We start from the raw sequence: 13999 nt of genomic DNA, 5'->3' as shown, positions 1-13999 counted from the left end.
AGGCCTTGATGAAGTAGTGGGCTTTGATTGGCTGGCACCTTATCACTTTCTTATCACTTTGCACTCTGTCTCCTAACACTGCTTAGTAAATAGACCCCTGAGTCCGATTGGTCACAAATTTGAAAAACACACTTATTTACAGATGCGCCCAGTTACATTGTGGCTGACCGCAAACGTGCACGCGCATCACGCCATGCGATTCACCGTGACTGCATACGCTATGGAGTGCACTGCGATCGCACCATGCATTCTGTTACATTGGCCAAGTTGTAAGTTTTCCATGGGAAAACATCTTGATGCGAGATTGGCCATTGCGAGTTGCGGGAATGCGAGAAACATGCGAGTGGGCATGCTCTCGCACCCTATTACAGCCTCAATTTAACTCTCTCCTTATCATTTGTTATGATTGAGGAGGGGGATTATCGACAGAACTACAGAAATATAAACATTCATACTCTAAGAGTACTATTTTGCCTGGAACATTTATACAGCAAACACATACAGTACTTTCATTACGTCTGGGTGCAGCTAGCTCACACTCCCTCTATAGTTAATACTCCTTAGCTTTCTCCATCCTTTATGTTATGTAGTGAAGTATCTCCTCTAAAATACAGGGCCTGATTCAGAGCCGGACGCTCTTTCAGAGCGCTCGCTCTGAATCAGTGCCCTCCCTCTCTTTTTTTAGAGCGGCCTCCTGGCCGCTCGCATAGCTGTGTGTGACCACCAACAGCTATAGCGAGTGGCCAAAAAGATGGTCACGATGGTCAAGACCATCGCGACCATCGGGCTTGCGACGAGACCCTTGTGGTAGGGTCTCGTCTGCCGCAAGCCCTGGAGTGCTTTTGGCTCTATCAGAGCCAAAAGCACTCTCACTGACATCATTTGTGATGTCAGTGAGGCCGGCCCCAGACAGTAGGCGTTCCCATGGGAACACCTCCGTCTGGGCAGCAATGCTTCCGGCAAGCCACCAAAGAGGGCGTTCTGTCACTCAACATCAACAGCATGCCCCCTTTGTAGCGAGACCCATAGCGACGGCTTGCCCATCGCTATGCGGGTCTCGCGCATGCGCATGACGGAGCCGGCTCCCTCGTGCGCATGTGCACTTGGCCAACATCGACCCGCTTGCGAGCGCTCACTGCAAGGATTAAAAGCTGGAGTGGTTTAAGAGAGGAGGTGGAAAAATTGGGGGACAGGTCCCCCCTGAATTTCCACTAACCAGCAGTAGGCTTTATTGCTGGTTAGTGCCAACAGGCCTTTATCAAGCAGTAGATAAAGGCCTGTTGGCCAAAGCGCATTGGGTACCACCACAGCATATCAACCGCCGGCACCCAAGCCTCACCAACACACAGCGAGTACTGCAATCGCCCCCAGCAGCAGACGACCTACACCCACCCACTCGGCAGACCCTGCCTGTCCCGCTTGGGACTCCACACTGACCCCACGGGCCCGTGGGGTCGCATCGCGGACATCCGCATCACAGTACTGCCACCCAGTGACTTCTACAGTTGAACACCAATGGGCGCCCGTCCTGCCAGGCATCCCGCGGGAACGCGGTGATAGCATATACCCCCTGGCCAAGCCATTGGGATCTGAGCAGCAACTGCTTCCCACCGAGGACCACACTTCACCTACCGGTAGGTAAGCATATCCCAGCAACAGTGCGGGACGCCGCCAACTGTATGAACTCCTGGACACAACATCCTTGATACATCCCGGTTTCCAAAGTCGGTAGACCAAAGGTCCAGCAGGGGACCGTGCAGTAGTAAGGACCACACGTAAAGGAGCCCCCTGAAAGCTTCTACCCACTTCCCAACCGAGGATTGTACAGAGACAGTATCTCTACCTATACTAACTGAACTTATCCACATCATATGGAATCACTTAGGGAAGCATTGTGTCTTGCCCAATAAATAGTTTTGGATCCCACACGATTTGTCCGTCTCTACATTCACTCATCCACATCCGCTGTTTCGCACCTCTCAAACCACAGCATCTCCACCCCCACAGCATCTCCCCCCCTTCCCCTACCCCACCCCCTCCTATATTATGCAATATACTATATAGTGCTAATTACCAGTATCCACTTCAGTAACTACATGGATAGACCCCTAAATATAATTGTTCTTTTGCATTTCTTTGTACACCTTTGTTCTCATCCAGAGCCGGTCCAAGGCACAGGCAATATAGCCAAATGCCTAGGGCATCTGGAAAGCCCTAGTGTCATCCTGATTCCCAAGGCTACGGGCCAGCGGCATAGCGACGACGGCGGCTACCAGCTACTGCGATCGGAGCTCAACTCCAATTGGACAGCGGTCACAATGAGCATGCGCATAAGTTGATTCTAGCTACAAGTCAAATGACTGCAGAAGAACATGTTGCACAAGCCCAGTCGCAGCGAATCCTCCCATCGGCTTATTTGGAGCTTGTGAGTCACACCTTACGGCTCTGCCTCTATCAGCCGCCCAGCGCCATCCAAGTCATAGGATGATACCAGGAGCGGGAGAAAACAAGCGGGTCGGCTGCGACTGCCTGCCTGGCCCAGACTTAAGAGTAAGCCTATCTAAGTAAGTCAGCTCTCAGCTGGGAGAGGGGTGCTGGGTGCTGACTGTGCTGGGAAAGGGGTGCATAGAGGCCAGCCAGGCCAGGGGTGCTGTGTTTGATGATTGACGGGTGCTGTGCTGGAAAAGGGGTGCATAATTAATGAGGTCAGGGTTGTTGTGCAGGGTAAGGGGTGTTGCCTGACCTGGGAAATGGTGCATAATGAGGCTAGGGGTGCTGTGCTGGATGAGGGTGCTGTGCTGGGAAAGGTGTGCAACATTAATGAGGACAGGGGTGGTGTGCAGGATGAGTGGTGTTGACTTTGCTGGGAAAGGGGTGCAGGGCATAATTAATGAGGCCAGGGGTGCTGTACTGGATAAGGGGTGCTGACTCTGTTGAGGTCAGGGATGCTGTGCTGGATGAAGGGTACTGTTCTGGGAAGGGGTGCAAAGTGATGCATGGAGTGCTGTGCTGGATGAGGGGTGCTGTGCTGGTAAATGGGTGCATAATAAGGCCAGGGTTGTTGTGCTGGATGAGGGGTGATGTGCTGGGATAGGAGAGCATAATCAGGTCTGTGGTGACGTTATGGATGAGGGGTGCTGTGCTGGGAGACGGATGAGGCCATGAGTGCTGTACCGGGAGAGGGTTGCTGGGTTGGGAGAGAGGTGTTGTGCTGTGAGGCGGGCAGTGAAGGTAGCAGTATGTGGTGTTGTGCTGTGAGGCGGGCAGTGAAGGTAGCAGTATGTGGTGTTATGAGGAGAGTCAGTGAGTGCTGTGAGGCGGGCAGTAACTGGATCAGTGTGTGTGTGGTGTGTGTGTGATGTGTGTGTGGTGTGTGATGTGTGTGTGTGTGTTTGTGTATCTATTTATCTATCTAGAGATGCAATAGATTTGTTAAAATGGGGCAAATTAATCAAAATTTTGTGTCTTCTGCCAGACTCCTAAAGGAAGAAAGAAGAGGAAGAAAGACAAGGGAGGAACACCTAAGAGGTAAGTAAAATTTGAGTATCATGTTTGAAGAGGTGGGGGAAAGTGCCTGAAGAGTGTAGTGTGGTGGGATTATCTGCTAGAGAGCACCAGACAAAATCTTGCCTAGGGCACCAATTTGGTTAGGGACAGCTTCATAAACATACCTGAATGTGTGCGTGTTAATCTTATAGGCATTACCAATATTTAACTTGTTTGAAATTGTCCCTGAATTGAGTCATAGTTATGAAAAAGTAGCAAAACTTTGGAATATCCACACAGACAGTGATTGAATAGAATTAATAAATATATTACTAATATCTACCCACTGGATAGAATTAATTAAAATGACTAAACTCACCCACTGGATCTCTTCTCGCAAGGCAAAACCATTGTAGTCACATAATGCAGCATATGTCTCAGAAAAGCCTCCTACAAGCAAAGCAAATGAACAGTGAGATAAATATGATACTATTTATACCCAGGGACCCAGGATACATTCTATCACCTTTTCAGTCTACCAGCCTGAAGCAGTTTATGTTTCCCTTATAATTAGCCTAGAATCTTATTAATGGACCACTCTTTAGCCCTGACTCTGTCGCATGCAAATACAAGCACGGGCGATGTTTACTTATTGAAGCAATTATTTGCTACTGCGCACGTGCAAAAAAAAATATAAACCCAGAAGGCACATGCATTACCATTAGTGTACACACAAAGGTGCTGTTGCATACGACTCAGATGGGATCAGAAATGGAAAATCGATGGGCGTTCCTGGGCAGTGACTGGGAGATGGCCTGAAATGAACGCGTGTTATGGGAGTGTCATTAAAAGCGGATGCGTTCTCTTAGAGGCCATGTTCAGATGGAGAAACTGCACATGCCCTAGGGTAGGTTCAAGCGTTGATTGTGTACACGATTGTGCACCCAAGGTTGGAGTATCAGAACAATCGGCAGCGTTACTGCGTGCACAGGTGCTGAAAGTGGGCACCTTAGGGCTTGAAAATTCAGGCTCGAACTAGTACACAAGGGGAAGGCTTAAAAATTAATTGGCATATTATCTCACCCGCAACTGCAACAGATGCTAGAGCAGACGCAGCCATGTCCAACTCTCAATCAGGCTTTTTGTAGAATTGGATTAAAATATATATTTACCACATGGTCCTTGGTTAGTTTGTGTAAAATCATGTAGAAAGTCAGCTATCTTTGTGAATTTCACATGAAGGTCTGAATTGTTTCTTATCAGCTTTCTGTAAATAAAAATCCCTAATCATTAACAGTTTATACACGTACAATTCACAAGCAATTATGTGGTTGAATTTGTTACTCTTTTACACAGTTAAAATAAAACTTACATGTGTTCTCTTTCTCAAACAACCCTCTGACCCCAGACCAACACTGCTAGGTGACTGGATCATATAAACCAACAAGTACTTTTTATCTCAGTCGCATCACTAGGGGGTTGCAGACCGCACCGGGTGACGGATGGAAGGGGGTGATACATACTTGCCTATTTCTCCGGAATGGGCAGACGGCTCCTGAAAATCAGGTGGCGCTTCTGGCCGCCCGCAAGAGAGGGAAAGTCTCCCGGACCGACCATCACTGCGCACACCTCCCTCCAGCTGCCCACTAACCGAGTGAGTGATAATCTTGGCAATGTGTAACATGGGCGGGGCCGCAATGATGCAATCGCAGGGTCATGCCCCCCGCTCCACCCATAATGCAGCATCATGTCCCAGCCATACCCCCCTTTAGCCGTGCAACGCCACCCGCTTGTGTTGACCTGGCTGCCCCCTCCCGGTGAGGGCAGCAAGAATGCCGGCAAGTATGTGTGTCTTAAGGGCCTAGTCATCATCACTAAAAGGGCCTGTTACACATGCCTATAGAACCACCTGATATTCAGCAAACTCTGAAAGCTTTAAGTTTTTGGAGTTTGACTGCAAAAACAAACTGAGAATCAAAGAATTTCTTTATCACATTTATTTAATTACTTTCACCTGGGTAGACCTTAGATATTTCTTATTTCAATTTCCTTCATTTCATTTTAACTTAACTTACAGTATATGCTTATATTATGTTATGCCTCTGGCGTAAAGAAGCGTGGCAGTTGAGTTCTTTAAACTTTTTTTTTAATATGAATGAATTGAAGGTGGGTTATAAGGTGTATGTAAACCTTTATTTCTCTACTTAAGGATTTCTTTGTAAACCAAATTGGTGATTTTCTCCTCAGTTTCTAGGATCACTAGGCTGCTGGGTGAGCTCATTCTGGGGCAGGCAACGTAGAACTGCCCATTTGAGAAGCAGTCCTCACTCAAGTCAATCCCTGACACCTTCAGCGACTGCCCCTGGGACTTGTTGATTGTCATTGTAAAGCAGACCTTGAGGGGTATGCGTGGTATGAACACCCGCTCCACCCGAGCATAGCCAGCGAACATGGTGGCCTCGATGACATTCCTGTGGAAGGCCTTTACTTGTAGCCTGGTGCCATTGCAGTGTTTGGACGGGATCAGGTTCCACAGCAACATCACTGGAACCCCCACTTTAAGGAAAAGCATTTGGGCTGGGAGGCCAGGAGGACTGACTGTTGAGGTACTCCATGGGGTAGTGGACCGCTTTATTCATTTGCATTACTGAGTCCACAGACCTATACTCCATTTCTGCCCTTTCGAACGACTGAAGTAGAGTGTAATTAATGACATGTCGTTCTTGGGGGTCTGAATGGCAAACTTGCACACCCAGTCCATGGACTGTTTTGGAGATCATCAATATCATCATATATCCTGGCTGTGAAGTCTGCTAGAGTCGAGAGGAAACATTGTATCCCTATTCAGCCCCGTAGGAGTCAAATTTTTAAAAATTGTGGATATTTGAAGGTCATATACAGTACTACCCAAATTTCATGTTTCTAGGTCAAGACATTGCACAGAGAGAGGAAACGTGTTACCCCTTAGGAATCGAATTTCCAAAATTCCTGCTTAGTGGGTGCTTGTAGGTCATGAAAGGAATATACTCTCAAAATTTCATGTTTCTAGGTCCAGGGGTTTGGGCTGGGAGTTAATGAGTTAGTGAGTCAGGACATTTGTGTAACCCTCCTTTAACCACTAAAGGACTCTAGGTTGAGTTATAATAGTTACAGGCACTTAACCTCCTGAATGTGTTACTTCTCTCCTGTCCATATCAATGTCTCCACCCAAGTATCATCACTCACTGTGGGCCTAATTAGGAAAACCCTGTGATAACACTCTCACCTATGTATATATCCTCACATATAAGGTTACCTCCACAATTTTATATCCCCTCTGTATACCGTTTACACCAAACCTTCAACTGTTCTTATCAGATACTCGTTTATTTCTTCTTTCTGTCTTCGACAAGTCAACATAACATTTAATTGATACAACAACTCTTTATAGAATACATTATATTTATATTATAAGCTCATATAGGAGCTCATTCAGAGCCGCTCGCAAGTGGCCACTCGCTCGTTCGCAGCTGATGGTAAGCGACCATGCATGATTCGTTCTGCGTGTGCGCGAACTACACGGAGTGATTGGAATCCGCTCGGTCGCCCAGCAAAGACAGCCCAGTGTAATGAGTGACAGGAGAGGCATCTCTACATATGCTAATGGGTGTCTATAGAGAACACAAAGTGTGCGTGCTTATGCCTTTCCGAGCGTGTGCCTGCCATACCGTCACTTAGGCCAATTTGCATACGCTGGGGATGAGCGATCGCATCTAGTAAGTGGCTCTGGATCAGGGCCCTGATTCAGAGCCGGACGCTCTGAATCAGGGCGTTTTTTTTTTTTTTTGTAAGGCCTCCTGGCCGCTCACATAGCTGTGGGTGACCACGCACAGCTATATCGAGTGGCCAGGTTGATGGTCGCGATGGTCAAGACCATCGCGGCCATCAGGCTTGCGACGAGACCCTTGTGGCAGGGTCTCGTGGCCGCAAGCCCCAGAGAGCTTCTGGCTCTAATAGAGCCGGAAGTTCTCCACTGACATCAGCGGGGCCGCCCCCAAACAGCAGGCGCTCTCATGGGAACGCCTCCATTTGGGCAGCCACCCACCCGGCCCGCCCACCAAAGGGGGCGAGCTGTCACTCAACATCGACAGCTCGCCCCCTTTGGTGCGAGACCCGGAGCGACGGAGTGCCCGTCGCTAGCTGGGTCTCGCACATGCGCACGACGGAGCCGACTCCGTCGTGTGCATGCACTGTGGGCCACCATCGACTCGGTTGCGAGTGCTCAGCGCTTGCGACCGTGTCTGAATCAGGCCCCAGGTCCATAATGCAACTAAAAAAATTATGTCCTCCAAATGTGTAACAGCTTCCAAGTCTGTAAATTATGAATTTAGTATAAGTATATATATTCATATAGGTATGTTAGTTCCCGGCAAGGGACTAATGATAGGCGTCGAAATCCCGACACCTATCATTATCCCTAAGTCGGGATCCCAACACCCGGCATATGGAACGAAGTTAAGCCGGGCGGTGAGTGCGGACAGCCGCGAGGGGAGAGGGTTAGGTTACTGGGGGGGACTTAGGGTTAGGCACCCACCCGGGAGGGAAGGTTAGGGTCAGGCTAGTGGAAGGGGGGGTTAGGGTTAGGCACTCCCAGGGGGAGGTTAGGGTTAGGCATCCCCCCTGGAGGGTTAGGTTTAGGGTGCGGGGAGGGGGGTTAGGTTTAGGCACTTACAGGGGGAGGTAAGGGTTAGGCACCCCTAAAGGAGGGTTAGGGGGGGAGAGGTTTAGGGATAGTAGAAATACTTACCCTGTTGAGATCTTCTAGTGCCGGTCTTACATGCATATATATCTGTAGCTAATTGAAGCTCCTGATCTAGTAATGGTTCCATTTACTTCCTGAGCCAACCCGTAAATTCATGGGCCAATCTCTATGGACTATTGTAATTGGGTATCCTGTCTGTAGCCTGCAGTTCATTATATCTATTCCTTTCTAGAGGTATAGCTATGTTCAGTACAAGTGAGTTAGAGGTACCACCACTTCTACTCACTAGGTGGCACTTTGAGTCCAGGTATTACAGTCCGGCCATCTAATACAGTACTCTCCAGTGCTATACAAAGGGGCAATGTAACAGACAAATTTGTTATAGCCACTAGACTCAGGGTTACCAGCACAAACAGTTAAGGTGGGTACACACCTGAAAGATATATCTGCAGATCGAGTGATCTGCAGATATATCTTTAGATGATGGTCATTCATACACACTGAACGCCCATCATCTATCCGGCAGCCATGGGTCCAGCTGACAGCCCCTCCCCACGGCTGCTGCTGTGTGTGTACACACACTTGCCGATGGACAGATATGTCTCCCAACATATCTGTCCATCGGCTGTGCAGCACAGCCAATGCAATATGTCTGTGAACGACGCGGTTCACAGACATATCGTCTGTACACACTGGCCGACAGCCAGCAGATATTGTATATTGGCTGATCAATTGATCGACCAAAATATTGGCCAGTGTGTACCCCAGCATTAGTTATATAGTTATATAGTATCTATTATTAAGATATATCCCTTTGTTGTTTTTTTCTCTCCTACACTATCCCAACCCTTTTTCTGTGTTCTGTATATGAGGTGCAGGTGCATTTAATATCTAGTCTCACCACTCAATGAGGCAGCATTGTGATTGGCCGAGTGAGACTCTCCCTCTGTTGCTGCTGGGGATTCTTGTACACCTCCCCGAATCAGCACTGCAGGGTTGCCATTGGTGGCCAGTGGGCGCTGTCATCTCTATAAGCGGAGACTTGAACTCCCTTGCCAGAGTATCAATCACCACCCGGCCGACTCCGGAGCCCTGCTCAGGCTGACTACCCAGCTGTTTCTATTTCTAATTGACAGCATTTACTAAAGGTCGGTTTTGATGTTTAGGGCAAAATTTACTAAGCGGCAGGATCTAAACCCCTGCGGTTTTGCTATCCGCAGATTTACTGATGCCAAAACCACAGTCAAAACACATTTTAGAATAGAACAGGGCTAGAGCTAATATTACTAGTCAGCGGTTTTAGTGTAATTTAGAACTCGCTGTCAAACCACCACTAAACCGCCAGGGTTTAGAACCCACCATCAAACTGCCCCAAATTTATATAAAAAAAAATGTGTAAGTTATTTTGTTTTTTGTTCTGTATATGTTTATTTGAGATGTGTTTTCCGTACGGTCAGTTTTTATTTTAAGTCCTGTGTGTGATTTTTTTTTGTGTGTTTGAGCGCAGTGTGATTGTGTTTGTGTCATATTTTTTTGTTTTGTATTTTTATTTATTTTTGTATATCTGTTAAAGACCAGTCATATCTGGTGAGAGACATCATAATCTTCCATAGTCCAATTGGATAACATTCCTGTCAAAATTGCCTGTTAAAATCAGGGTTGCATAAAATTGGATTTTTATTAAAAAAAACAAAAACTTATATATTTGATTTAAATAGATTTTTTTTATAATTTTTTTTCAAAATAAACATTTAAAAATGTAAAACGTTTACTTAAAAAAAATGAAATAAATCCATTTTTAATTTTTTTTTTTAAATCCAAATTTCTGCAACCCTGGTTAAAATCAATTAAATTTACGTGCTGTTTCAGCAAACACACCTGTCCAAGTAAAGTCATTTTTTGGGGGTGAGTTTTCTGCCAGTTTTATGGTCTAAAACATCGATGGTGCTTTGATATTCAATTCTGTTCTTATCTGTTCTAAAGTGTACGTTGACAGCGTTTTAGCAGTGGTTTTGGCATTAGTAAATCTGCGGATAGCAAAACTGCCTCCAAACCGCCGGGGTTTAGAACCCGCCGCTTAGTAAATTTTGCCCTATGTTTATAGCTGCGGTGCTGGCACAGAGAGGTGAGCTCTGTGAAAGCTAACTGCCAAAAGCCACTGATGCGGCAGCAGGTCGCCCTTGTTATACACCACAGTTATACTCACGTGACCCCGAATATAGATGCTCACAACCACATATTTTGAAATGAGCCCTTCTGCATTGATTGACAGCTAAGGAGGCTCGAGGGCTCCTTGAACCTTCCTCCCCCACACAGCTGTCCCAGGCCATCATGTGCCCGTGCACCTGCAGCATATCTCCTACAGCACATCTCTCCCTCCCAGTCAGTCCAGTCACATACTGGGCATTAATACAACAATAAACATATAGAAATGAACACTGTAAATACAAAAAATAACACACATATATATATATATATATAAAACATGTAAGAGTCCGGCACTCTCCTAAAGATATATGTATTGCCCCGGTGCCACAACAAACCATAAAGGTATAATAGACACAAGATAATAAAACTGAAGGGCACTCGGCAGGACTTCCACAGCCTATATAGATCAATCAAGAACCAGGCAGAGCCAGATGTAATGTCAACGTTTCAGCAGAAGGTGCTTTTATCAAGACATGAATAAGAACAGAAATGCAGTGAAATATATAGCAGATCACTCACCCAAGTGTCCATCACCTCCACGATCTCCCCAGCCGCGGCTCCAGCTGATGACGTCACCGTCGGGAAACACCAGCGCGCGTGTAGGCCTGGGGGGCGTGGTATAATCACCAAGTGCCATCACCATGGCTACCTAATACAACACAGGAAATAGGCTCAACAGGGCGATGTATACAACATGCAGCAGCGCACAGTACTGTAACATGAATGACCAAGATATTGTGCACAAAGTAAAGTATGTCTCATGTCACATCTATAGTACATGTATAAACAAACATATAGTTTGACCGACTGCGCTACAAGCTAGCTGCGCTAAATATAACAAACATATAGCAGCGCACAATGTAGTGACATAAATGACCAAGCTAAAGTGTACAATATGTAATGTGTCCCATGTTATCCCAATATTGCATGTGTGAATAAACATGTACTGTAACGGGCTGCGCTAAAGGCTGGCTGCGCTACAAGGGACAAAAACTAACTACCCATTATAGAAAGCACGAAAAGGAGAGATTTTCATTTAAGCCCAAGGGATGTACAGTCTGCAGAACATGAATCCATTTAGCTTCCTTTTGAAGCAGGATACGACCCCTGTCTCCACCTCTGGTGCAAGGAGGCACCCAATCTATCATTTTATATCTCATGCTACATAAATTATGTCGATGCTGCAAAAAATGCCGTGCGACAGGCTGGTCACAATTTTTACCCTCCAAGGCTGCCCTAATGTTGGAACGATGCAATGCCATACGTTCCTTCAATTGTCGCGTGGTTTTCCCAACATAAAGTAAACTACATGGGCATTTAATATAGTACACAACAAATCTACTCGAGCATGTTAATGCATATTTGATGGAAAATTTCTTGCCTGATCTAGGATGTGTGAAAGTATCTCCTATCTCTAGGAAGCTACACGTCGTGCAACCCATACATTTATAGTTGCCTGGCTTGCGAGTCAGAAAGTGACTCTGCCGCTGAACTGCAAACTGGCTGATATCATTATGTACTACAGTGTCATGAATATTTCTCCCTCTTTTGAATGAGGGTAGGATGGAACAGCCACATAAAGATGGAGTATGTTTATCTGTGGCTACAATGGGCCAGATCGCTTTAGCTGTCTGCATGATAGTTTTGCTGTCATCTGTGTAGATTTGGGGCCAAACTATACGTTTCTCCAACGTTTTGGCTGTAGAAGACACCAAAGAATCTTGGCGACTAACTGCAAGTGCCCGATCCCGGGCCTTACTCAGCAGACTGTGATGATAGCCTCTGGCGAGAAATTTGAACATCATTCTCTGAATCTGGATTTTAGCGTCAATGGGGTCACTACAAATTCTGATAACCCTCAAAAATTGGGAAAACGGCAACCCATATTTTAGGGGTTTAGGGTGTTGACTATCACTTGCCAACAGGGTATTTCTGTCGGGTTTCTTTGTAAAACATAGATGTTTGGATGGTACCGTCGGATAACAAATTGATGGACACATCCAAGAAATGGACAGTGGTGTAACTACTCTCCAAAGTTAATTTAATCGGGCAATCCCGTATATTGATGTTGTGAATAAGTGTTTGAAACTCGTCTTGACTACCCTTCCATATCAGGAATATGTCGTTGATGTAACGACAGTACCCATAGATTTTGTGGGCTATATCTGTATCTGAAAAGAAGAAATCTTCCTCAATGGCTAACATGAAAATATTTGCAAAGCTCGGGGCTACACATGAACCCATGGCACACCCCGAGCGTTGCAAATATATCCTGTTATCAAAAACAAAATAATTCCGGGTCAAAGTCCATGTCAATAACTGGATAAAAAAGTCAATCTGTGGACCTTTGTATTCCAAATGGCGTAGAATAAATCTACGGACGGCTTCAATCCCCTCTTGCTGAGGGATACTGGTAGAGACTAGAAACATCTATAGTGCACATCAAGTGTCTTCCTTGAAGGGGTGATAAGGCTTGTAATCTTAAAATAAAAGATGTAGTGTCCTTAAGAAAATTGGTCTCTTGCTGAATGAGAGGTTGTAGAAAAAAATCCAAGTATTGTGAGATATTGTAGAATAGTGAGTCCCGAGCCGCTATGATAGGCCTCCCTGGCGGCAGTACCGGATTTTTGTGCAATTTAGGAATGGTGTACAGTACAGGAATTTTTGGAGATGGCTGTGTCAATGCATCTTTGGTATATGTATCAATGATCTTATCTTGGACCGCCTGTGTAAGTAGTAGATCTAACTCCTTCTGAAATCTATTAGTTGGATCCTCAGAGAGTACTTCATAAATCCCGGTATCATTGAGTTGTCTATATACCTCCGTTTTATAGGCTGTCAAATCTTGCACCACTATTCCACCACCTTTGTCCGCTGGACGAATGACTATGTCACGATATGACCCCAGATCTCTTAGGGCATGCTTCTCTGTATGGGACAAATTAGATCCATGGGATTGATCAGGTTTAAAGTTCATAATCGTGTTCTCCATGTAGTTGGTGAAGCATTTGATATTCACATTAGATGAATAGGGGACAAATGTGGATTTTTTGTGTATTGGACACGATGGGTAGTTAGTTTTTGTCCCTTGTAGCGCAGCCAGCCTTTAGCGCAGCCCGTTACAGTACATGTTTATTCACACATGCAATATTGGGATAACATGGGACACATTACATATTGTACACTTTAGCTTGGTCATTTATGTCACTACATTGTGCGCTGCTATATGTTTGTTATATTTAGCGCAGCTAGCTTGTAGCGCAGTCGGTCAAACTATATGTTTGTTTATACATGTACTATAGATGTGACATGAGACATACTTTACTTTGTGCACAATATCTTGGTCATTCATGTTACAGTACTGTGCGCTGTTGCATGTTGTATACATCGCCCTGTTGAGCCTATTTCCTGTGTTGTATTAGGTAGCCATGGTGATGGCACTTGGTGATTATACCACGCCTCCCAGGCCTACACGCGCGCTGGTGTTTCCCGACGGTGACGTCATCAGCTGGAGCCGCGGCTGGGGAGATCGTGGAGGTGATGGACACTTGGGTGAGTGATCTG

General features: G+C 45.9%; 1 protein-coding gene across 1 annotated transcript in view; it reads right to left on the bottom strand.

Moving 5' to 3' along the window:
* The window catches only part of LOC148474932 (capping protein, Arp2/3 and myosin-I linker protein 2-like), a 970125-nt gene that overhangs the window by 947707 nt on the left and 8419 nt on the right, over positions 1–13999 (bottom strand). Inside the window, exons 2-3 of the mRNA XM_088457971.1 lie at positions 4659–4753; positions 3866–3936 (exon numbers count right to left, since the gene is read on the bottom strand). Coding sequence (XP_088314097.1) covers positions 3866–3936; positions 4659–4753 — 166 coding nt within the window. The remainder of the gene's footprint in view (positions 1–3865; positions 3937–4658; positions 4754–13999) is intronic.

The sequence above is a fragment of the Taudactylus pleione genome, unplaced genomic scaffold, assembly GCF_031769625.1.
Source record: "Taudactylus pleione unplaced genomic scaffold, aTauple2 ptg000799l, whole genome shotgun sequence".
Classification (NCBI taxonomy): Eukaryota; Metazoa; Chordata; class Amphibia; order Anura; family Myobatrachidae; genus Taudactylus; species Taudactylus pleione.
This window is presented reverse-complemented; position numbering and strand designations above follow the sequence as displayed.